The sequence below is a fragment of the Syngnathoides biaculeatus genome, chromosome 19 (assembly GCF_019802595.1).
Source record: "Syngnathoides biaculeatus isolate LvHL_M chromosome 19, ASM1980259v1, whole genome shotgun sequence".
Classification (NCBI taxonomy): Eukaryota; Metazoa; Chordata; class Actinopteri; order Syngnathiformes; family Syngnathidae; genus Syngnathoides; species Syngnathoides biaculeatus.
Genome location: NC_084658.1, coordinates 7449171 through 7475659, shown reverse-complemented (window position 1 = coordinate 7475659; position 26489 = coordinate 7449171). Strand labels below are relative to the sequence as shown.

At 38.6% G+C, this 26489-nt stretch overlaps 1 protein-coding gene across 3 annotated transcripts in view; it reads right to left on the bottom strand.

Moving 5' to 3' along the window:
• Window positions 1-263: 263 nt before the first annotated feature.
• The window catches only part of LOC133492777 (guanine nucleotide exchange factor VAV3), an 84396-nt gene continuing 58170 nt past the window's right edge, over window positions 264-26489 (bottom strand). For all 3 annotated transcript variants that reach the window (XM_061805429.1, XM_061805431.1, XM_061805430.1), the window contains exons 14-27: window positions 25763-25895; window positions 24480-24589; window positions 23602-23703; window positions 23203-23294; window positions 21066-21088; window positions 19905-19923; window positions 18169-18299; window positions 16252-16317; window positions 15804-15838; window positions 15134-15250; window positions 14304-14391; window positions 13471-13600; window positions 3664-3815; window positions 264-3556 (exon numbers count right to left, since the gene is read on the bottom strand). In XM_061805429.1, the coding sequence (XP_061661413.1) occupies window positions 3512-3556; window positions 3664-3815; window positions 13471-13600; window positions 14304-14391; window positions 15134-15250; window positions 15804-15838; window positions 16252-16317; window positions 18169-18299; window positions 19905-19923; window positions 21066-21088; window positions 23203-23294; window positions 23602-23703; window positions 24480-24589; window positions 25763-25895 (1243 nt within the window). In that variant the 3' untranslated portion in view covers window positions 264-3511. The remainder of the gene's footprint in view (window positions 3557-3663; window positions 3816-13470; window positions 13601-14303; window positions 14392-15133; window positions 15251-15803; window positions 15839-16251; window positions 16318-18168; window positions 18300-19904; window positions 19924-21065; window positions 21089-23202; window positions 23295-23601; window positions 23704-24479; window positions 24590-25762; window positions 25896-26489) is intronic.

Below are 26489 nucleotides of genomic sequence, written 5' to 3'. Positions count from 1 at the left end.
AAGCGACAACAATTTATCAAATAAATAATTCATGGCAGGTGTATTTGGCAATTTTTCTGATTAAGAATTTTTTTTTGATTTCAATTCATTTTATTTTATTATCTCAAGTGAGATGTTCCATTAAATGATGACAATATGATTTGTTGATAGAACAATATTTAAAGGCAACCAAATATTTGCAGTATTTGCTGCCTAAATCTATATTTAACCATTAAAGAATTATAGAAAGAATCTTAATTGTCATATGAATGATTGACACCACATTAGGATAAGCAACATATTTTATTAGATACTATTAACATATTTTACATTATGGTACAATAAAAATATACAGGGGAATGCTACACAGGCCTGAGCTGTTTTCGATTCAGGCCACAGCGGTTGTACCATTGTATAAGATAATAATATCGACTGTACAGTAAACAAAGCATACAGTACATCTTTGGTTCAATAACATGAAGCACACAAACCTAAGTCAGTGAGACATGCACACACACACTAATATACACAAAACACGGTAACTTGGTGATGATTTCCTGGATGAAAAAAAAAGATCACGTTTGAAGGGCATCCACGACCTGGTATGTAAAATCAATTTTATAATTCCATTCTAAAACGTTTTGGTTTGGTTGTGAAGTTATGAAGCACATCACACAGCCCTCAGAGCATCATGTGAGGTTGCAGGATCCACACTGAAAATGGGTGGACAGAGATTAGATTAAAGATAGATGGGGGAAGAAGGATTGGCAGGGACTGAGAGGGTAACACCGTGACTTGGGACGAGTGAGAGAGAAACCGAGAGACAGACGGATGCTGCGGGGTCGCCGATGTGTAGAGACGGTGTCGTGATTAGATCGCGGGTACCCTTGAGCCTCCTTCCTGTGCAAAGACATTTTGTGTGTGAAAAATATCTGGAAGCAGACTTGTTGGAAGGAGGGCCTGGACATGTTAATGACTGTGCAGTCATAGAGGAGCAGAGTTGGAGTGGTTTACTATTGTCTGCCGTTAGAGAACCCCACTCCGGGTTTCCCGAGCCGGTCTGTTTCTTCATGGTCTACTAGACAGAGTAAGAATTTTGACTTTCCAAAATTTGCAGCCTCAGCGAAAGGGCAAGAAAAAAAAAATCCTAGGAGTTTCTATTAAACATAGTCATTCTGGAATTATTTTTTTTTCTTACACTAAAAATGTAAAAATGAATTAATTAAAATAGAGAGCATTTATTTTGTTCTACCTCACACTCCTTTAGTGACTTGTTTAAAGTCCACTTTAAATATCGATGAACGCCTAACCTGATGATGTCATCTCCAAACTTTGTCGAACTGAAGGTGACCGGCCAGAAATGAAGGACGCTTCCATCTAGTGGTACTTTATGGACCTACATGTTGGTCAAACCTATGAACCAGTATGTGATCAAATGACGAGCAGGAAGGGAGGGAAAAAATACATATGGCGTAATGATGTGCAGCGACTTTGTCTGCATTCATCATTTCTAAATATAACATCTATAGTATATTTTACAAGTAAGTATGCCTGTTACAAAATCACTTCATGGTGCATTAGCCCAGGGCATCACACACCTGAGGTCACGACACCCTGAGGTGCGTTTCCAGAGGCGGAGTCCATCTGTTCATCACATAAAGTCTCTGACTTCTGACTAACAAGTGGCTCTGCCTCAATGTCACCTCTGGACCATGTGATGATGCGTGCACTGAATATAATCTTATGTGCATTGTGCTTTTTTCGGCTTCCCGCGTATTCTGACAAAAAGCTTCCTTATAGCAAAAAAGGTCAAAAGAGAGGTGATGTTTTTAACATTTCAGACAAAGGTCCGTGGGAAAAGATGGCATTTGTGGAATGAGGGGTAACAGAGAAAATGCAGCCAAATGCCAACTTGAAATGAAATAAATTGTTTGCTTTACTATTGCGTGACTCTGTTTAGCCCTTTAATAGGTTTGAAAAAAAATCCAGGAATTTTCATAATAGGGAAACACCCATTTGCATTAATGACAACTAAGGGCAATATAGAGGAGTTTCAATGGCTGTATAAAAAAAATACACAATGAAGCAAGTGCAGATTTTTTTTCCATAAATGTTGAAATCAAGCCAACTGGGCTGTCTATTGCATCACAATATATCACGTAAAAATAATTTGCCAATAAATTAATTGTGAATATCTGACTTGGAAAATAAACATTATTATAAATGTAACATTTATTTTTAAATATATCCAGTATTGTATAAAATCTTTATCTTGAACATTCCAGTTAATTCCCATTCATTTCTATCCTATACAACATCCTTAAATATTATGTTCAATATGTGTACTCTGTGTGAGATTTATGGAGAAGTCTTTTCTTGGGCTACAATATATACCTTGTATTGATAATTATTGTTTAATACAGTAAAGTTTGTTCTATGTTAGTGTATTGTTCAAGTAAGAAGGGTACAAAAGCAGGAAAGAGCAGCAAAAAAATTACATGTACTTTTTTGATTGAAATTTTTTAAGTGTGTGGCCTCTTATTAATGTTTTGCTCCATGTTGTATTGCAAAAGTGTTTGAATAATATTGTGAAAGAACAAGCATGTAAATAGCGTAGCGGAAGGTCTGATTTCCTCTCAGGTCAGGTGGCCATCAGACTATGTGGCCCGGTCTCCCCGATGGGCCGGTAATACCGCCAATAAGATAAAGCCTCTCGTGAATGGGCTTATGCCACCGATAAGCAAGAGGATCACTAACGGCCGACACAAGCGAAAAACACGAGAGTCTGCGCCTGAGATAAAGAATGTGAGCAGCCAGAGGAAAATGGGAACAAGACCTATCAATTCCTGGCACTGTGCAGCGACGCCATCTTTATCTTACATCTCCTGTATGAGTGGAAGTGCGGCGACTGCAATCAAAGTGGAGCTTTGAGGGGTGGCTGCTGCCCCAGCGTGGGACATCGAGTCATCAATAACTACCGGCATTAGTGGGACATACAAACAGGCAAGGTCAACCCCACAGAAATTTCTTCAAACTGGGAAGAGGATGTGAGACGAAAAAAATATATACAACTTTTTTTTTTTTTTTTACAGTGCAATATTCCAGCCTGGGTGATTCCATTCCCATGGGAAGCAGAAGGTCTGCATGTGTTGTGAATGAACGAATAAGTGCATGAACGGCGACTGGGTTCCTCTTTACTGACAGGTCTGCACCAGCCAAGTTGGCAAGCAGAAACAGGTGGGATTTGTGGCTGGTTCAGGCAGAAAGATGCGGGATATTATGGATGGCTCGGTGTCTGGCGAGCCCGCGTGCCCCCGCTGACAGGCAAGCTGCTACTTGTAGACGGTGGAGTTACTTAGCCACACGAAGCCAAGCGGAAAGGATGAGGGTGACCATCTTTGCGTCACCGGTGTTCAGCAGCCCTCTTTTTTGTTTTGTTTGCTCCTAAAGGTCTCGGGATGGATGAAAGCAACAAGGTTCCTCTGGCTCTGACCTCACTGATTTGACTCACGTCCTTCTTTTGTCTCGTTGGTCACTCCTCGCCTTCCTCTACATATGTGGATGGAAACCAGCCAATCTGATGGGTAAAAAGGGGTGGGCTGTCAGCAATAATTTCGTAGCATTTCTCTTAGATTCCAATACATGTCAATGTGGTCATTTTATATATATAAAAAATTGGCTTACCCTGCCATTGACCTCACCCCTCCACCACCCATTGGCTCCGGACTTAGTGTAAATCTTCACCACGTCACCCTCCTGCAGCGAGAGCTCTCGTGTGTCACGTGAACTGAAATCGTACCGTGCAATCGCCACGCCAATTACTTTTGGCGTAAACACTGCATAAAGACACAAAGAAACAAGTAGCAAAATAATTAGTATTATTACTAAAATCATCAGTTTCAAGAAAAAATAAGAGCCACATAAACACACACACAAAGACAGAGAGTCGAAGGTTGTTCACTCTCACAGTAAATATTTCTCTATTTGCTATGAAATGTGGAATTTAGAGATGTGACGTAAACAAAAGTCGACTCAATATAACGTGCAATAGTTTGCCACTGGTTGCACTAGCTACCCTCACGTCTTGCCGTGGGACCCTTTTTACACCTTGGCAAGTAATATCCTTACATTTTTTGCCTTGGAAAAGTTAACTCACAGTAGTCACCAATTCTAGTGGTTCTTGCATTAGGATAGTGGATATCAAGGTTACATCTGGCTCACAATGAACTCATCAAGTTTGCACAGCGGTATATACATTAAAAAAATAAAATCGTCACATAGCACAGGAAGACCCCATCAGTTAGAGATTTAGGACCCTTTTTGCATGACCAGTGAAAATCTGGTGTGGCAGGTGGTGCAATTTTGTGGAAGGGGCAGGTTAGACTGGTGTTGATAATTTCTTAGACCAGCACTCCCCAGTCGATGAAAACACTGTTGCGTGGTGGCACAAGACGTCATGCTCAGTTAGCACCGCATTATGGATTTTCATACCAATATGTACAGTAATTATGACTTAGCATATAGCAAATATGGTCACCTTTCATGTTCTTTTAGAAAAATGAAGAAAGGAAGAAAACAGTTTCAAAAGTAGATCTGTATCATAACAACAAGTCTCATATGATAATTTCCTAATTAGGTTGAAGTTTCTCCATCTTAAAAAAAACAGCCAATGTGGTTTATGTTCATTGTGCCTACAAAGTGTTTATTTTGCAAAAATATCCCCAAAAGTATGAACGATGAAATAATGATAATTTTGTTGACCTTGAATTACTCAGTTTGAAATCTGGGCCTGTTTAATTGAACACAGAGCTGCGAGCTGGAAGCCATGACTTATTTATTGTGTTAGATAAAAGGCAACAAACAGTTTAAAGCTAAGGTTAATAGTGCCTTCTGACATCTAATGCAAGGGCATTTAAGTGTTCTGCCTGTCAATAAACATCACTAGCACAGATACAGTAGATGAATAAATACTGTAAATAATTTTCGGACAAATTAAATGGAACTGGATAGTTTCCCGCAACGCCTCAGATAATTTCTCAAAGCACACAAATATGCCAGGGGTCTCTGGCTGGAGGGAATTACTGGTATAGATCACTATTAACTTCTGAACTATACTGTATTGCAACTAGGCTGGTCTGACGTGCAGCATTTGTGCGGAATAGACGTCCCGTCAAGCGGTAAGTATGAGAGATACAAGTGGAGCAAGTTAGCTAGTTAGTGCTATTCCATCCTGCCCGTCTGCCCTGCTCCCTCTCTCAGACCTCCAGAGAGCCAAAGTTGTCTCGAGCTGAGCGAGGCTGACATGGAGAAATGGAATGTCAGACCTTTACAACGATGGTCGTGGGGATAGAATATCTGATATAGAGGTGCGCTGCGTGTTTGGATGCTTCCACCTTTCAGTCTGACAAGGAAACAGACGGGGGTAAAGTCACCCACATGGTGTGTAGGTTCAAAAATGCTTTCTTTCGGCACTGGCATTTAGACATGCTCAGGGTTGGATGAAAGCACAGCACACAGGGCCCCAGATATCTTGCAAGGCCCCCCTCAAATTGGCCAGGAAAAAAAATATTTACATTTGTGTTGTTTTTTTAGGGAGGGTGCACCACCACACATGTGCCTGCCCACTTTAAAGCCGCTCCAGTTCCCAAATGTGTGGGGAAAGTACAGGATTTGAACAAGTGTAAAAAGTAATCCCCCTGATATCAATCACATACCATCTAACACAAAGCCCACAAACCTACAAAATCTTGAATATTTTTTTTACATGTTTAAGCTATTATAACTACAAAAGCATGACAAACTCCTTATTTTCTTACATTCTTGAAAGTCAGGTGTCCCGATATTTTTGTCCATTTATTGCCCATTATGTATAAACAAATAAATAATACTCATGATGACACAAATGTACGTAAAACGGAACTTATGTCCACGATTCGGGTGGTTCATTGTCAGAGACTTAGTGTTGGACAGACAGACGGACACAGAAAGAGAAGTGCTACCTGTACCTGACCAGAAGGGGGCAGAGGAAGGAGGTACAAAGCTGTAGCCGGCGGGGGTTACAAAAGAGAGGCTGCAGAGCAATGGGGCTATGGCGAGGCGAGCCAAGCAGGAAGCGGAGGGATGCAAGAGGGACGAGGGAATGGAAGAGAAAGAGAGAAGCAAAGAAAAATGTTTTCACAGGTAACTAAACAACACAGCCTCAGGTAGGAAAGATTCTACAAGTCACAGACGTGAAGTTTATGACTCTTTCGACATCATCTAATTTTCATAAGACCTAGAGGAAGCCCCATTTGGTGTTCTGCTGTCATAAAACTACAAATATTGTCCTTGATTATTTAAAGGTCAATCTTTCCCAAATTGGTGTTAAAAAGAAAGCTGCACACATGAAATGCAAAGGCAAATCCTGAGTGGATCCTGAAAGAGGACTTACATAACATACATCATCTGTTTCAACTTATGTTATGATATAGTCAGAACTGTTGTACATTTTCAAAAGAAATCCCTTGAAATACAAGTTAAATTTTTTTATATCATTATTGCCTTTTGTGAGTCATTGTGGAAGCATTCAATGGCAACGGAGCACATTTCTGTACTTCAAAAACACTAACAGTGTCTTTATCATACAGAGAAATAGGAAAACCTGAGGCCCACAGCGTTTTTATTCCTATTTGACTTCCAATATATAAAAAAGCTACAAACGTTGATCCAATTCCAGAGGCTCTGTGCTGTGCCGTTTGCTCCTAGCAGGGAAAAACTACTTTAAAGTAGTTAACTAGAATGTTGACATGGAAAATATGGCTGAAGTGCATCAGGGATAAATCGTAAAAAGATGGCATCTGCCACAACATCAGATACACTTCCGCAATCTCCTGTAAGCTGTACTAAAGAGTATTCAGTATTCATTCTAGATGTATACAGTATGGTAGTTGTATTTCACTTATATATACATGTATATATTTTCCATATCTGAGTATTATATGACAGTACTTTGTATCACTTCTCTCTGACAACTTCAATGTACAATGCTACTGATACAGCATCCATCCATTTTTTTTCTTTATTCACAATTTTTATGGTGTTTGTAGTTTCAAAAATGTAAATATGCATTGTATCATCCCGAGAGGTTGTTTTTAATGTTTTGGTTACCCCATTTAGCCATGTGAGGGGGTTTTAACATCTGTATTTTATGATGCACCTCTTAATTCAGAACTCATTAGCTATTACAAGGGGGCCCGACAACTGTATACTAAATATGATTGGGCAAAAATCTTGTATGACAGCTATAGTAAATGTTGTTTTTTCATCATTACAGAGGAGTCAACGTTTGTCCTCACTAATGGCAGATCAATGAATGCACTTTAATGAGAGACATGCTGTCCTCAACAATACTTGCTGGCCCGCGTTATTGGTATGCTGTAAAGGGAGATGGGGGAGGTGAGCTCTTCCGCTTTTTGAAATGACTACTAATCATCCCGCTGAGAGACATCTCAGCAACCTCTAACGGAGTACAGGTACAAACGGCACAAGGAAGAACGGCCGTCCATTTCAAACAGATACCGAAAGCACCATCTGAATCCGACGTGCCTATTTTGGCTCAGTCCCTTTTTTTTTGTTTTTGCAAACTACACTGGAAAACATTTGATTACCAGAGCGGTTATAAACAAACAGAACACAAAGCACAGGGAAGAAATCTAATCAGCAAACAAAGTTTGAGGTGAGATCATACCATAGGAACATTCATTCATATTTTAGCTTAGCCTCGGCACTGATCCCGTTGCAGCTCAATCTATTGGCTTCATATGAGCCCTGCCTACTTCTTGTACACAATAATTCAAACAAAGTATTAATTAGCATTCATGCATGGCTGGAAGAATGTGGAAATCAACAAATACTGTATATTATAAAAAAATAAAGCCGGAGTGCGGGATTGTTTTAAAAAGAATTTTGAGTAATAACCAATCTGTTAACATTCATGCTGCCAACAATGTGACCATCAGCATGCTTTCTTCTGTCAGAAGTGATAAATGAGCTTGAGATAAACAAGATTAAAAAAAACATTTGCACTAGTAGAAATAAGTTGTGGGTGATGGTTTAACAACGTGGGTACTGTTGCTTAGTGCGTGGTGCACACACAGAGTTTTTAATGTCTTTTTTTTCCTGGCATTGCTTGAAAGACACAGCTTGGCAGCAGAACTGTGTGGGGTGACACAGCGCACTTTTTGGGGAAGGCAGACAGTCAACTATGAATCTTTAACTATCTCTCGATGTTTTTTTTTGATATTTATTTTATTTTAGCCTTGTTACCACCTGGCGTCGCCTGCCACAGCAATATAAAAAAAATGTTGTCTTCTACTAAAACAAATCCAAGTGTGAGAAATAAAAATACAAACCACTCTCAACAGATTTTAAGCCCTCCTAAAGGTAAAACAAAACATAAACACAGTCAGCTGGGATAGGCCACAGCTCACCTGAGACCCTAATGAGGACAAGCGCTTTCGAGAATGGATGGAGGGATGTAAAGAAATAGTACTTTTCCATAGAAGCCACATCTAAAATACTGTTTTTAACAACTCAAGTATGTTGGAAATTAATGCTGGTCCAGGATGCAAAACTTTAGGTAGAAATTTGGCGCCTGTGATGTTACTTTTAACAAAAGTACATTTTCTGCAAAAGATAGCTTTTTTCAAAGAAATGGAGGATTTGGATAGTTGTACAGTGTACAACTGTACATTCCACAAACTCCACTTTCGCAATCGCCAGGAAACCAGTCCAACATGTACACCACCTCTGGGGCAAGCTGCAGCTCATCCATAACCTCAATGAGGACAAGCAGTATTAAAAAAAAAAGGATGGATGGATGAATGAACTCCACTGAGATGGGTTGAGGTTACAGGTAAACTTTATGTTGTGGCCAGTGAGTACATTTTGATTGATTTATTCATTGAACTGGTTGCCAGTATGTCGCAGGACACATACAAATAAACAACCATTCACACCTAGATCCACACCTATGAGCAATTTAAAGACTCCAATTAACCCATATTGATACATTCAATGTTTAACTCAAGATTCGATGTGTGTCAACACATGTAGAGGAAAACATGGAATTACAGTATTTTCAAATAATGGTACGGAGAGCATCTATTTACTCAATGACAGCGTACCAGGTGTTTTACAAATATTTGAAGGATAGTTGTTTTGTAGCTTTTAGAGTGTCGCCATGGTAACGCTCAAAAATGATCTCATTAAAATCTCTGTTCAAAGTTATGTAAACAACACCTGCTCTCGTCCAAGTCACTAAAGAAAAGAATCTTGGTGCATTTTTATTTCCTTCCTCATTCAGCCCCTAATTAGCTGCTCTAAACTTTGAGAAGTGAGAAGGGATAATGACTGACAAAAGTAAAAATAAATTGCATTTGCATACATAAACACCCATCATATGTTGCAGTCTAAATACAGTTGTGCTGCCCCCACCCAAAATAACAGTTTGAGAAGCGGTAGAAGTTGTTTTGTGTTGAGGTACTGCCAGGAATGTGGGGGAAAAGAAAAAAAGAAAAAAACAGCAGAGAGCATACATTGGAGAAAAAGAAATCCTTGCTCAACCCGCAGCAAACAGCCAAACCGGTAAAAAGTTCTGCAAAATCTTAGTCATTTCAAAGAAATCTTTGGTTGTGAAAAACAGAGTTCTGTTTTCGGGAAGGTCAAACAGAGGCTAAAATATTTTTGACTGAATTTTTGTTTTTCCAAGTTACGAGTTAAGTTTCATAAATACTTTCTGTTGTAGAACAGTGGGTAATATGGTATTGAATTGCATTGAGATAAAAAAAATAATTTTAGGGAATGATATGAATATGTGACAATTTTTTGGCTGGCATTTTGAACAGTATTTCTTTAAACTTTTGAGACTATTGGTATTCAGTGGAACCTTGATAAATCGGAGCCTATATAACGGATATCAGATAAAAAGAACCATTGGGACTCAACAATGTGTCCAAAAATAGTTTTATTTGTCACATAAACTGCTGTCGACTCCGTCTGTCATAAACAATTGGCCACTGTTGTTTACTGGTGCCAATGACGTAGAATAAAAACTAGACTGCGCACAGACCCCTTTCACGTGGCAATCCAGCTTCAACTTCCGGTCAAGAAAAAAACCATGGCTTTGGGTACTATTTCACTTGAAAGTTGACATCCTTTGAGATCCTTACACTTGTATATTGTGAAACATAATAACATCAAATTTATTTGGAATATATTAGGTTTAGCTTTTTTGTTGGGCTGTTGCCTGTCAAAACTGTCCAGTCGATCGCAAAGAAGTAACTTTTCACTGGTAAGTGTGTTTCAGCTTAACCTTCATGATTATCCATCCATTCATTTTCTTTGCTGCGTATCCTCACAAGGGTCACGGGAGTGCTGGAGCCTATCCCAGCTGTCAACGGGCAGGAGGCGGGCTACCCCCTGAACTGATTGCCAGCCAGTCGCAGGGCACAAGGAGGCAGACTACAGTCGCACTCACAATCACACCTATGGCCAATCTATAGTGTTCAATTAATGTTGCATGTTTTTGGGATGTAAGAGGAAACCTGAGTGCCCGGAGAAAGCAAACACAGGCAGGGGAGAGCATTTAAACTCTAGACAGGTGGGTCTGGCATTGAACCCGGGACCTCTGAACTGTGATGCCAACGCTTTCCAGCTGAGCCATCGTGCCGCCACTTCATAATTAATTATTATATATTTATCACATTGTTTTCCATAACAATGTGTGTATGTTTACCATGATTTTTGCCCAGACCGGAAGTCAGAGTCTGTTGACCATGGCAGAACCAATGATGGATGCAGAGTGCATCGTCCAATTTTTACTGGCGCTGTGGCTGTTCCCACGTGGAGGCCATGTTGAATGTGAGGCCATGTCATCATGGATATATCTATTGTTTATTGTACATAGACTCACAGTGTGGTGAGAGATAGAGGAATACAAAAGTATTTGAAGTCTGGAACATGCTATTTTTGGTAGAGTAACAGTTTTTTGAAAAGCCATATACCTTTGGCAAGAAATTTGGAAATAGAAAGCACACAAAATATTCCCGGGCTATGCAAATGTCTTGTTTATGATGAGTACAGTGCTTCGGCAATGTCACCATGACCAAGCAAATTGGCATGGTCCATGTCCATTTTCCAAGCCGCTTATCCTCACAAGGGTCATGGGAGTTCCGGAGCCTATCCCAGCGAACATCAGGCAAATGGCAGACTACATCCTGAGCTGGTCGGTAGTCACGGGGACAGATTGACACCATCACTGAGCAGGAATTGATCCCACGTTGCCCACACCAAAGCCAAGAGTGTGTACTGCTCTGTGACGTACAATGGCGTAGTAAATTTGGATAAAACCCTACAAAACAGTAATATTCTGCGACATTACTATGGGTCCATATGGTTTACAAAAATTCTTCAATGTCACGGACATTCAGCTATATCAGACGATCCCCCGCCCATATGAGCCTGTTCAATCGAGGTTCCCCATTTTTTTTTAAAGTGGAAGCCCCCTTGATTTTAAACTACAGTGATCAACTTTGAAGTACCAAATTTTGCACTAGTATGAATTATATTCCACCTGTGCAATTTGTTATTCTAATTGTTCTTTTAGGGGTTTGATACAATAGCTCACAAAGCAAGATCACTCCGGTTGCATTTTCGATGATTTATCATAACAAGCTAAATGTTTACTTTTTCTGTCATTTTTTAGAAGTAATTTTCAACCTCAGTGTCTCAGCTGGTAAAGCATTGACCTCACAGTTCTGAGGTCCCTGGTTCAATCTCGGACCCGCCTGTGTGGAGTTTGCATGTTCTCCCAGTCCGTGCCTGGGTTTCCTCCGGGCAGTCCGGTTTCGTCCCACATTCCAAAAACATGCAACATTAAATGGACACTCTAAATTGCCCATAGGTGTGATTGTGAGTGCGTCTGTTTGTCTCTATGTGCCCTGCGATTGGCTGGGAACCAGTTCAGGGTGTACCCCCCGCCTCTTGCCCGTTGACAGCTGGGATAGGCTCCAGCACTCACCGCGACCCTCGTGAGGATAAGTGGTGAAGAAAATGGATGGATGGATGGATAGATTTTAACCAACAGTGATTACCTTTTTAACTTGTATTTTGTATGTGTTCTACAACTACAAGAATAAAAAAAAGCTTATTAGGAGCCTCTTTGGAATTACATGAGTAGGAGGCAAGTAGGCCCCAAAGTCCAGACAATATATTTGCCATCACTTTGGTTAGTTCACTGAAGGTTTAACCAGATAATTTAACTCCCTTGGAGTTTATTTGTAGTATTTGGTGGTCTGGAAACTGCAGATACTGTTGTCAAATCTAATGAGACGCAGAGCTCAGGAAGAAGAAAAAAAACACGATAAAAGTCAGTGGAGACTTTTCCAAACAGCAAATAGCTGTGCAGCTCTTTTACTGTAAGGCTGTGAAGATGCTCCCAGGTGAGTTAAAGCGCTGTGAAAAGGATGAAGAAAGCACAGAAAGCACTGAGAGCGGTGGGCAGAAAAATCAGCAGAGCCAGTAACAACAGTATAGCAAGATGGAGGGTTGGAGCATAAACTGTTAAGAGCAAATGGAACACTGTTTGAAGGGTTGGTGGAGAGAAAGTGTCAGATCACAGAACTGCTCGTTCATCAAAATAATGCTCCATGGGGCTACTTGTGGTCTGAAAGTTGACATGCTACTGTTACTGTTGTGATGAATTGCAGACTAACACGTAAAACCAAAGCAGTGCTGTGAGATGTATCTAAAAAAAAAATAATTTGAAACTACACAGAAAAAAGTATTTGGACATCTGGACTACAAAGGTAAAAATAAATTACAATGTGGGGTTTGTTTCCACTTTCTTTAAATTTTGGTTTGTGTCTCCAAGATTTTTTTCTTTCCCTTGTGTGCAATTAAGTTAGAGATCACCAATAAAAGATGAGTGGGGTAAGTTCATGTTTGACAAGTTCTTCCACATTAGACCTATCAAACCATGCATTCGTTTACAAGTTTTGCTTTGTCTACAGGAGGCAGATTCCTTCCAAATCAGAAACATTTGTAATAATATCCCAAACAAGAGCTGTATCAAATGTTTAGTTATAATCGACACTATCAGAGAGGTGACATGTTCATTATTGTGATTGTAGTTTACCGTAGTGTAGAACTGTGCTGCATTAAAATGGGAGTGTAAGTTAAATTATTTTTGTGTAATACTGACATAGATGAATTCATAAATTGAATAAGGGGTGTGTCTCAATAGTTTTGTCCATATCAGCCTGACTTTATTTCCCTTCAGGTGCAGAACTGTACACCACGAAAAACAGGTCTGTCAACCTTTCTGAATAGCGTTTAAACTGTCAAGTTGTGACCTTTATTGAAAGAAAACTGAAAAGGTCGAATGAATAAAAGTGGTAAGCATTTTAACTGCAATGTGTTTGTTTTCTTTCAAAACTCCTCAGGCGTGCTTACTGTTGACACCGGAGCGATTGTGACGATGCATTGCAGAATTCTCCAGTTCCCGGTATGGATACTGCAGTGTGGTGTCCAGACTCCTGAAACCCTCTCTTAGGGAGTGATGTTTATAGTACTCAATCAGCTCCTGAACACACACAAAAGCATGAATTAATTTAAGGTGGAAGACAGCCAGGATTATGGAAAATGTGTGTTTTGTGAAGTTTCAATGCACCACATACTAACAATATATTGTGGGATGTGCTGCCTCTTCGAGTAATATGAGAGTAAACACACTCTGGAAAATATATTATCACGGGCCTAAAACATGTCATTAACTATTGTATATAATGTGTATACAAAGCTTTTGACGTTTTAAAATTATCATTTGGTTTGTATAGTATGTACATTAGTATTATCTGATTTTGTTTTACTCTTACTTTTTGTACACTTTGCTGTTCTAAATTTCTTAGCTATCCCCAGCTAAAATGCTTTGTTCTGACTGTTCCATCCAACTGTTCTCAAGCTTGGGTTGAATAAGCATTCTGGCTCTAATGGTAACGAATAACTGTTTGTTTCAAAATATATACAAAATAGAAAATTATTTTATGGTACAGTATATTCTGTGTAAGTGATGAAACTTTGCAATGTGTTGTACTTATCTATAATGCAAGGGGGCCAGCAAGAACGTGTCTAATCTGAAGTTCTTTTTGTGAACACTGTTAAAATAAAATTAAAGTTCTAACACTTCATTCATGAACACATGATTTATTCATGAATTGCAGTGGTGGGATTGAAAAAAAAAAGGTGAATAAATAAAAGGAAAAACATGAGAGACTAAACAGACTCACAAAGAGACTCCGGAACTTTTTGTTCTCTGCGATGTGGAAGCAGCCCTCCTTCGTCAAGATCTTTATGTGCTTCACGTCGTTGTTGTACCTGTGGGCCATTGAATAAGTTATGAGTGTAATTTCCCTCTCTGATCACCATCATCGATCGGTGGCCGGCCCCTGGCCCCATGGTGAAAATGTAATGGAATGCATAGCGTCCCAAAGGTGGTTGACGTGTGAATGATGGGCGATCTGAGGGGCCGTGTGCCTCTAACGGCTCCCCGCAACCTCAAATTTGTCATTCATAGTCTTGCTCTACTTGAGATTATTCACCTTTGTGCTCTTTGTCTTTAATTTAAAACAGCAATGGCCAGTAATTGTTTACTGATCCTTGGTTTCCCCACAGCTGCGAAGTGTAATTTACTCTGAAGCCAGTTTGGCAAATCCACATTAACAGCCAGACATTATCACAGATTACATAATCGCAGCACCTTTCTTTTTTTTTTAATTGTTAAAACAGAATAAATACCACTTGAAATAGATTATAACAGTATCTAATTTTAATTTTCTGGATTAAATTGTATCTACTGAAGTCACTGATGTTGATTTACATGTATAGTTAAAAGCTATCACACCAGTATGTGTTCCATCATGTCAACCGACTTCTGAAATTCTAAAATAGTTTAATCCAGAGTTTTGCTACACAGCGAAACAAAGTTGATAACTTGGTTATATTAAGCACTTGTGTCAGCGCTGTCATCAACAGTGAAGAGAAACTTCTGTCTTTAAAACAACGTTAAAGCATTGAAAAGTCAACTTTAAGCCAACATTACTCAACAATGTGGACTTACTTAATGCTAATGGCATACTCTGTGTACTCTCTGCTGCGATGGCGGACCAGGTAAGTGCTGTTGACCCGGTTGATGAGTTCTGCCTCTGCCTGGAGTCTCTCCATAGGTCCTGCAAACCTGAAAAGTAAGAAATACTGTACATAATGCAAATCCTTTGTCACAAAACACCACATTTTTATCTGAGGAAAACTACTGGAGAAGATCGCCTTGATATAGATTCAACTTACACAAAAGTAATGAGAAATTGCAAATCATTTGCTCACAATAATTGCATCTAGCCTGTGACCAGTGAACATCATCTTATCTCATGTCTGTCTTTTGAATTCAAGGCCGAATGTGTTTCAGCGTACAGCAAATTTAAAGAATTGGCTTAACTGTTTTAACACACACAGAAGATTTACTTTTTATTTTGTGTTAGCTCATATTCCCATTCATGTGTGAGCTCTCCATTTTCTGCTGTAAACTCCCCATCATGAGACCAAGAAAGCCTTACTCTTTAGTTATTTATCAGTGACAAATGTGTTTCACCAATTTGGAACCTCTTTCAACAGCTAGAAACAGCTCTCTATTTGCTGTGTTTAGTTCGATTCAATAAAGCAGTGATTTAGGAAAGGCGTCTACCTTCTATTGACAATGTAATTAGGTACTAAAAGCTCATTTGTAAACTTACCATGGTTGAGAGGAGTAATCAATGGGTTTTGGGACCTGAAGCAAATAAAAACGGGCAAAAATTTACATGCAGTTTTTGGCTTTGCTAGCAATTAAATCATCATCCAAAATCAACTGAACTGTATGCATTAAACTAATATGGGACCAAATCCAACTTGCAGTGTGTTCAGACTTTTTTTTTTTTTGGTCACCAATAAAGATGCTGCTCAGATTTGCTCTTATCTTTACAACAGAATGTTCTGCGATAATTGTCTTATCTATACTAGGGACGTCATCGTCTCGAAGAGGCTCGTCTGAACTGTGTTTATACTGTGTTATAATATGGTCTGAGACGATGTCATGAAAAAAAAAAAATTATAGTTCTTGGACCGACACATTTTCTTAGTTAAAAATGTTCATTTTGAGTAAGAGAGTATTATGTTGAAGAGCAAGAAGGAAAGGTTGCTTACACATGGGCATGGCTTCACGGCGTCACTTGGAAAGAAGCCAACTTCTTTTGTTGACAGGATTTTCCCCTGAAAGCACAGCGAAGATAATTGTGTTATGTACTGTACATCTGGCTGACTCTGGCTCCATAATTCAACAACAATTAGCCCAGGACACAGAGCAACGCACATATACAGCCCTTGTTACCCTATTGTTGTAATAATGGCTGGGAGGAAGAGAACCCCTTATTTCACCCTTGAGGATCACTCTAATGTCTTGATTTATAAACATTGGGGAGTCCATATGAGGCTGATAGAGCGTTTGTTGGTGACTATAGTGCAGTTATCTCCTTCAGTTCAGGCACTGAAGCTTAACTGTTTGTCTTTGTGTTGTGTGCTATGTGCTGTAAACTTATAATTAGCATTGACATACTTTTTCTCTTTTTAATCACATTTCACCAGATGACCCTCAAAATGGGCATAATTTTTGTATTGCCCATAACATAATGAAAATGAAACACACATGTTGCTCATAAGGTTTGCTTTTTATGCGTTTTTTTGGCATACTTAGTACACAGCTAAAATAACAATGAAAATTTCTGCCTTTAAAAATATAATCATGGTTATGACAATTAATTTCATCATATTTTAGTAACCTGGTTGAGTTTGTGTAGAAGTGTAGTATATCTGAGAGATGTTTCTAATATTTTGGTAACCTCATTTTGCCACCACCTACCATTGGATACCATGAAAGCCCAACCAGGTCATTGCCTGTCGCATATGAGTCCTTGTGGCCAGCCCAGAGCTGTGTGATAGTCTTGCTAAGAATGTAATAATGATTATGGCTTCAGCATTGAGTATGTAAACAGAAGCCAGCCAGTGAGTGAAACCAAATTACTGGGATCGATTCTATTCATCAGGCAGAAGCCACGACAAAAATGATCGCAGTCGCCTGGCTACAAAAGTGATGGATATTGAACGTTTGCCAGCGAGCATATTCAGGTGCCTGCAGTTGAGCTTTGGCACAAGATTAATTAAATTTTTGTATCTGTATTCTGTATTATTTGGTTGATTTCTGGTTGCACACTTGCATGTTAATAGTGCTGAAGCAGTGATAATTATATCTTGGTGAAGGTGAATTTTCTAGCACAAATCAATCAATCAATCAATCAATCGAATCAATGAGAATGTATTTATTTTCCCAACTTACATACAAGGTGTGTCAGTGAAATATATATTTCAGAATCTGAATGTGAATCGATTTTATTGTCATTTGTCAGTGAAAGAAAAGGTAAATTTGCAACAATATATTTTTCAGTATTGTAGTGCAATATGAAACATAGATGGTATTGATACAAAGATCCATATGAATGCTATATAACTTGATTAAGAAGAAGGAGAATAAACAATACGTATAAAATCTAATAGTATTCCCTTTGAAGCTATCCCTAATGTTTAACACTTTAACAGCCTTCTCTGATGAGATTTGATGCAATTTTGAAAGAGTCCTTTTTCTCAACTTTTCTGACATACCTCATTTACTGTATATTTTTAAAAGAATATTTATTTGTTTTGTGATCTACAGGCTAGTAGTTTGAAATAAACAAGTGACTTGTAATTGCAATAATGAGATTCATACAGCTTCCTCTACACAAATGCATTGTGCATTGGTTTTCCTCACTGAACAAATGTGTTATCCCATAAAAACAATTGCATGAAAATATTCTATAAAAGATCATGTTTGTCCATTTTCTGTGGTTGTCTCTAATACTTCAACCATTCGCTAAAACACTATTTAACTGGCATGTCTATGACCGCAAACTTTCATAAAACTAGACTGCTCACAATACATCCCCGTGACCCTGTTATATGACGCTATAAAGTGTCCGTAGAGGTTATGACTTTAATATGTGTGGATTTAGAGGTGGTGTCAACTCTGACCTGCCACCAGGGACTGTGAAGGTCAGCACAGATTAATTCGATGATGTCACCCGCCTGGATGCTGAGGGCCGGACCAGAAGTCGGGCTCGGTGCACCAAAGTAGTTCCTGATCACCATCATTTTAGGCAGACCTGCAACAAGAACAGCGTGAGTATCTGCACAAGTTGTGAAAAAAATTCAATAAGTGATTGTTATTCAAAGTGCTCCTTTAGTTTCCTGTAATATGTTCCCCCCACTGCTAATGCTTTGATTCAGGGTTATGTAGTATGTAGGTGTGTTTCCCGATGACCTCAGGTCTGAATGGGCATGCTTGTCATTCTAAAGCTTTGCGCCACTAAAATATTCATGACTCTTTTTAGGTGATAATCAAAGGGAGTATAGGTTGCATGTGTATGCACATACAAATACAGCCCTTGTCATTCATGTGCTGACCATACAAATCATCTAGACCCATAATTCATTGTCATAACACACACAAATGGGTGATTTGATTTGCTTTATACTGTAGTTGATAAACAAGCACTTAAAAGCAATATAAGATTGGTAGCTTGCGACACAAAAATTCTGAGGAAAGTCACATTGTAATTCATATACACAACTCGTCCCTTCTTTGAAAATACTTCACAATGCGCTTTTTGATCATGCATTATGTCTGACCTCCATAGTGTTTATTTTTCTCTGTGCTGCATGGCGACAGGTTTGTATGGAAATCCAATAAGAGGAAAAGAAGTGGGAGCGAGAGAATGATGAAAAGGGGACAGCTCAAGGCAAATATTGTGCATTTCAACACAGCTAATCTATCTGCAGTGCTCGTGTTCCAGCGCGGTGGCAATGAGGCTGGCAGTCTGACATGCACCAGCCTGCCTGAAAAGCACTTCTAAAGACACACGGTCATGGAGAATTGCGTCTCGGGGGCATCAATTGCATTCCTATCTGCACAAGGACAAACCACGTATTTAGAGCACCTTTTTCAAAATAGACAAAGAGTGCAGTGTTAAAGTGTTACAAAACGCCATAGGCTGGAGCAATCAAATCCCTATTGATTTTAATGTGTGTTCAGTCCAAAAAGATTTGCTGCAGTATAATGAATAGCGAGGAGGAAAAATTATTATCTAGGAGGGGTCTACGAGAGATTGTGCTCAAATGGACACATATATTACCATTTAATCAGCAAAAGGATGGTCAAGTTTAGCACATTTGTTTGAAAGAAAATAAATAAACAGAAATTGAGTGTGGCAACACAAAAACTTTTTTTTGTTTGATTTTCTGCGCACTTGAGTTTGGATTTATTTCGGGTCAATTGCTGACATGAGCTTTGCTTAGTTTTCAAAAGCTTCAGCGACACATCTTCATATTTGACTAAGCAAGGTTATCTTACAATAAAAAAGAAATGACACCAGGACAAATGCATTCTAATGAGCTACTGTATTCAGGGAAGTGCAGAAGTGAATCTAGCCCATGTTGTGCTATAAAATTGAATGTAAAAGTAGAGACAGACACTGACATGTGATAACTGCTTCAACAGTAATCCTACTGCAATATCCACACGATGTGGTTACATTTTGTAGAGGGATTTTATATATTCACAGTTTTGTATTCCTAATCGTACAGTACCATCATCTGACAGAAAATATAAACATGTATTTCTGGGTATGAAGTCAAAAAAGAATGGAGTGACTTCTACACTGCAGGAAATAAGATATTGTTGCTAACACATGACAATTAGGAGTTCTCACCTGGATCTCGATCTTTGATCTGAAATAAATACAAATACCAGGTTTACACAGTGACCAAGAAATTCACATTTGTGATAAAATCCAATTTCATATTGACATACAATTTATGGGCAAAATTATTGAGACAACTTGAATCGCAGATACTAAAAATTAAGAGGGTTTTTTAGCAGTCTTATAATGCCCACATATACTAAAAAGAATATAATTAGAGGGCAGACCTCCCACAATTAAAAAACAACAACTTTGTGGTTATGATAGTTATGGTAAAGAATAGTATATCGTGTAGCATGATTAAAAAAAAATCACATTCCTGTATCCACACCTTTATTCAAGTCCAAACCAAAATATAATTATTTCTTACTTGTTTCATGCACCACCCATCTACAAAGTTTCATGGACATCTGTTTTGTTTTATCTGATTTATTGTGTAATCCTGATTTTCTATTTGAAGTATTATTTAATATTTTGGAAGACATACATTGTACTCTATTGTATGTCAGTATTTCAACATAACATAAGACAGTTATTTTTTGTTATTTCTGCTTGGATAAAAAAAAAAAATAATTCTCCGCTCAACAATAACAAGAAGATTGGTAATTTTGTTCACTGCAGTGTGAAGTTAAATCTCTCAGGCAATGGACCACCTGACCACTTCACTTGGATGTTTAGCAGAACAGTGTCAAAAAGTGATGCCGAAAAGCCCAGTTAACAACGTTAGGGAAGTTCCAAACTGTATTGCTTGGTAGGCTATATGGGTTTACAGTTGTAGGGACTCTTTTCAATGTCACCTCATCACAACTTTCATGATTTTGCTGATCAGCATTGCTTCCAATCGCAGTGTAATCCCCGTAAAACCAGTTACAGTCAAGGCCACTGCTACACTATGTAAGTACAAAGTAGAAATCCTAGTGTCATTTGCTGTGAGCGGGATACTTAAAAGCCATCCACACATCAGCATCGCAGTGCCCAGCAGGAAAGAAAGCTTTTAAGAGACGGTAAACACAATTTGGGGTAAATTTGAACAGGTAGGCTGCACCAAACAAAGTCAATTGGAGTCTCCTTGGCAAACAGCTGCACGAAAGAAGAGCCCTGTCGGTGCAGAACAGCTCAGAAGAAGAGAACGACAGCAGACACACAACCGCTGACACGGCGGCAGCTCACCTGAGTTCTGACGGAGCCGGGATCTGAAAGAGGTTTGACAACAGGCATATTGAGTGACGGGTTAGCGGGTGCATGCAAACACCTGCACGTCTTCGCCGGTACAAGACAACACTCCCTCATTAGTGGTGAAGGCGGACGTCCCGTGTTTGACCGAGGTTCACTTTGTTTTGCTTTGCTGCTGTTACCTGACAGCTCAGGTAGAGGAGGAAACGAGATTGGGGGTTGGACAAGACAAAAGGTTGGCAGATCTGCGTGTGTCTGTTTGTATGTGTGTGTGTTTTTGTTTTTTTTGCTCCACCGGTTTCTGTTATTGGCTCCCAGAGGGACAGCCAACACCTCCTTGAAACAAACACATGCGCTAAGTACACACTCCTCTACCTGTACTGATACAAAACATGTACACATCAACACCCAAGCACACAATGCTAGACTTGTACTTAAAACACACACAAGGCTCTCACTGTAGGCCTTTAGTGAACTTTAACCTGTTATATAAACACATGGTGCTGATAACATGAACAAATGGAGGTAAACAAATCCATGGCCCACGTGCACTCACAAGCATAACAAAATAATGCTGACAGTTTTCATGTTGTGCAGTGTGTTCCGGTTAACCAGTGTAGGATGAGGTTTTTAAAAAGTTATGAATCAAGAAGAATCAAGAAACATGTCTCTACTACCATACACGTGCATTTAAAGTATGTTTAAACTTCTTGAGTCAACTTTGAGAGGGACTTTTCCTCTTACATAAGTATATTTTTTACTGTTGCAGTAGTGGTGGCGCAGCTCTGTGTGGAGGAATGAGTGAGGGAATTCAAACCGACAACACAGCCGACACAGTTCCACGCTCTCCCATCGCAGGTGTCGCCCAAATCTACTCAGGTGCACATAGCGCCTAGGTGGGCCTGGTGGTGACGTTATTGCCTCTGCGACCTGATAGCACAGTGACAGATGCTTGGTCCAACTCGAGCTGGCGGTTCGCTGTGGGGAATGTGCGACACACTTGCGACACACTATTGCCGTACACTGTGTACTTGTGGTTAGAGTGCAATATGCATGCCTGCTTGGGTGTTTCGAAAACTTTATGCATGGATTGGTTTGTGTGGAACACAGCCATGCCCTTCCAAGACCAAAACATTTTTAAAGGTTTGGATTTAGATTTAGCTATCTCCCATTTACACACATATATAACCAGAGGACTAAGCCAGTTTCTGAAGACCTTTTTTCCCCACCTCTTAAGTTCTCCCTCTGTTTCTTTCAGAACAGGCATGGCTCCTGCACAAGGAGCTGAGTGGCAAACACAATAAGGGCACGATAAAAGGGAGGTTTTTTTTTTTAAGGTTTCTCTGTAAAATATTATTAAGCATCGGGGAGCATTGCATGTGTACACACAGTGACGTTGCCTTTAGTCTTCCATGTCAAAACATCCCACCGAAGCAGAGGAGCATTTTAATTTGGATTTAGAAGCACTGAGTGAATATGGAGCTGACCTTGGTTGTTGGAATTAAGGGCATGTTTGAGAATTTAAACACAGAAATTCCCCCAAGTTCAAACTAAAAAAAACATTTTTAAGCAATGACATTGCAAGAAATGTCACATAGACCCACAATTAGTCACATGTGGTACTCATAACGGCTTTTATATCACTGTCAAGAGGCACATATTGTCACGGTATAAAAATGCAGTTGTGTTTATACAATTTGGTTTAATGTCACCTGTGGATACTTTTTACTCAGAGACAAATTGTTGATTTGACAAATGGACTGGGTAAATTAGTAATACAATTTAAAAACAAGACATTTTGTCCCTAAAATAAGGGGAGGGGGGTTCTGCCAATCTGCCAGTAGAACTAGTATGAGTATGAGATTAATCTGAGAAGTAACATGAATCTACTTGATAAAATTCCTAAAATGAGATCTTGTATGTCTTTTTGTCCTGCTAAATTTTTTGGAAATTGTCACAACTGCCTTGAAATATTTACAATGAGATATTTTAATAGATAGATTCACTTAGTCAGAACTTGTGTTTTTGCAGTGTGTGGTTGTCCAGTAATTTGGACAACGAAAGACTAAAATGATATGCACTCTATTTGCATGTGTCTTTGTGTGTGCATGCATGTGGTGAAAAGGTGGCTTACCTGTTTTGCCACAGCAGCCGAGGCGGCCAAGGCATTCTTTATGAGCGCCAAGACCGCACTTGGTGCATAGGTAACCCTGGTTAAATATTCCCCTGCAGAAAGGCAACAAGGACATTTTAATCTGTTAACATTCTCTCTGTGCATGCACAATATAAAGATTAGGAAATGTAGTGAAGAAATTCTACAAATGTCTTTTAACCCCAAAAATTATTGAATAATATACTACATTAAAAAATTAAAATATATTAAAAAAAGAATAAGAAGATGAAGAAGAAGTGTAAAAGACAGAAAAGTGAAAAAGAGAACTGAGCAAAGCTGTTTGAAGGAAAAAAAATTGCCATAAAATGCTTTTGTGCTGCTCTCAGTCTGTGCATGCATGGGTGACTAGTGGCCTCTTACCTCAGTAGCATGTGACAAGAATTGCAGGAGGTAATTCTTTCAAAAGTGTGCATATGAAACTCATGAAAATTGTTTGTTGCATTCTCAGGATGAATGTTGGAGCTAGATAAAACAGAATAGAAACAGTTCATTAAACCTTTTTTTGGGGTGCTAACAGATCATTTTGAACTTCAAAAATTAAAAAATCCAACACCAAGAACAAAATTTAAGATGTTTTAGTATGTGATTTAATGAGTGCCGGAATTGGTTTTGGACAGCTTGTCATAACTTATTAGACTGCTAGTATCAGAATTTCATGTACCTTATTGTATGTAAAATAACGCAAATGACATCCAACAATTTAATGTATAAACATATAATAGTTCCCCTCTTGTTAAAGAAAGACAGTTATCTAATCATTGGATTATTTAGGACTAAAGGTTTTTAGAAAACAAAGGCTGAAAGTATATCATGAGATGAAGATACACTATGTTGCCAAGCCAAGATTGAGTCTGAATTTCCCATCTATCCATCTATTTTCTACAAATTCATCCTGTAGAATTATGATTAGAAGCTGGTGACTGGTTACCAGTCAATCACAGCATCCAGGCAAACATATTGTTATTTTATATATACATTTCTTATGACTCATATTTCAATATTGTGTGTGTTATCGTTCAAAGATAATTTGACTTTTTTTATCTTGAAATTTTAGTTGTTTTGTACTTTTTCCAATTCATTTTTTTTTACATTCAAAACAAAGAATTCCAACAATCAATCAAAGAGGTCTTACTAGTGGAACAGGACAAACAGCATTACTGGTACTTTTCTTGTTGTGACACAGTTACATACACAACACATAGATACATACATACATACATACATACATACATACATACATGGCCATGCCGAACTGCTCCAGCCACTTCTTTTTTAGCTCTTTAGTCTTGAAGAAGAACTCAAAACCATTCTGACCCTGGTTATGAGTCAGGTAGAATCCGTAGGACCACTATAATGGAAAGTAAAACAAACATATGAGAGCAAACAAGACAACAAAGGCTACTCCATGAAGTTGTTGGTGAAACCGATAAGGAGGGGGACAGGATCCAGAGCGACAGATGGATGTAGAGACATGCAAGATCTGTGTCAAAGAGAAAACTATGCCACAGTGTGGGTAAACAAGACGAGTAAAGGTTTTGAGGGCTGCACAACAGACAAAGCAAGAGAGAAAGATGATGAAGAGGAGAATCCAAGTGTGCGATGGCTTTGCTGTATCACTGCTGGACATCACACAGCATGCTCCAACCTAAGAAGGCTGTCAGTTGCCATCACACAACTCCAAGGCTAAATGTGACTCTATTAGCATTTGTACGGTACATATCCTGTTGTTTTTATTATAAGGAGGACTAGACTATTTATGGCTTTTGGTTTTGCTTTTCAAATGTTTAAAAAAAATATCAAGTCATAGGGGAAATCGTCAGAGAGCAACATTGCATCTTTATCAATGAGAATAAAAGAAACGATGCAGATTAAAATTCAAATCAAAATTGTAGTAGTAAAAATTACACACAACCAGGCAGTTACTGGAAACCTCCAACTTAGATATGTTAATCACACATTTGTCTCAACAATTGTAAATTAACATTACATACGTGTTTTGAAAATGTATGAGGTAGATGAAGTACCCGGAGAAAACCCAAATAAGCACAGCAAGAACATGCAAATGTCACTCTAAGCCAAGATTCAAACCACAAACATCAAAACTCTGAGCTAGAAGTGTGAACCATTAACAACCTCGCTACCAACTACAAACTACAGTAAATTCAATAAAAGGTGAAATGTTAACAAAGCAACCCAGGAAAAAGAATAGTGCACCTAACCAATAAACTTGAAACCCGAAAACAAATCATTTCAAACATATATGCTGAAAACTATTTTTGTCTAACTAAACAACTTTGCTGTGCCAGAATAAAAAAAAAAAGACTTTTAACTCTGAAAGGTCAACAACAAAGCAATTTGTTAAAGGAACACTGTTTGCAATAACAAAGCTACACCTATTGTTTATCAAAATGTCAAATGTGATTGTCCTTTTCAGCTTTGTGGAGACTGACACCATCATCACATAGTTTTTTCCATTTGAGTGCAAACTGTGTGCGTCTAGTGTATGCTCTGATGCACAAACCTTACGGTTCTCCTTGTCTGACGTGGGGTTGTTTGTGATTTTAAAGAGGTGCAGGTCTATTACATCTTTCATCTCATAGTTGTCTCCTCTTCGCTTACAAACGATGACAGCAGCATCGAACAAGAAAATATGCCTAGAGTATAAAAAAAACACTTAAGAATGACCTTAACAAAATTGGAACATATAGTGAAAGATGTACAAGTTTCACAACAGTGTGGATTAACATAATTGGAGGTTTTACTGTGCAATTGATGCTTTTAGCTATATTCTGTTGCTTTCTAAAGTGATAAAGCTATGCTCAAAATCAAGGAATTTACATAAGAGTGGGATAAAAGGGGGTATCCACTTCCTATCGTTTTAGCCCATTTTTACATAATTTTAACATTTGTTTTACATTAATGATTAATAATTTCATATCAAAGTCAAGTTTCCAACCCCCCAAATACTAAATGTATTTTATTATATACACAATATACACTGAGGCCACTATATTGTGACCACATGATGAAATACTGATTTCAAATACAACAATTGAAGGAAATAGTTTTCCTTTTGTCATAAGTTCAGTTTTTGTATTTCTTAAAAAAATGGGTATTATTCTGGTGGTCGTTTGCAGTAGTGTACAACTATGTTCCACCAAAGTGGCAGCTGTTTGTAATATTTTTGTTACCACAATTGGTTACATAAGAATGAAAATATTGGAGTAGCTCTCAGTAAGATGCATATA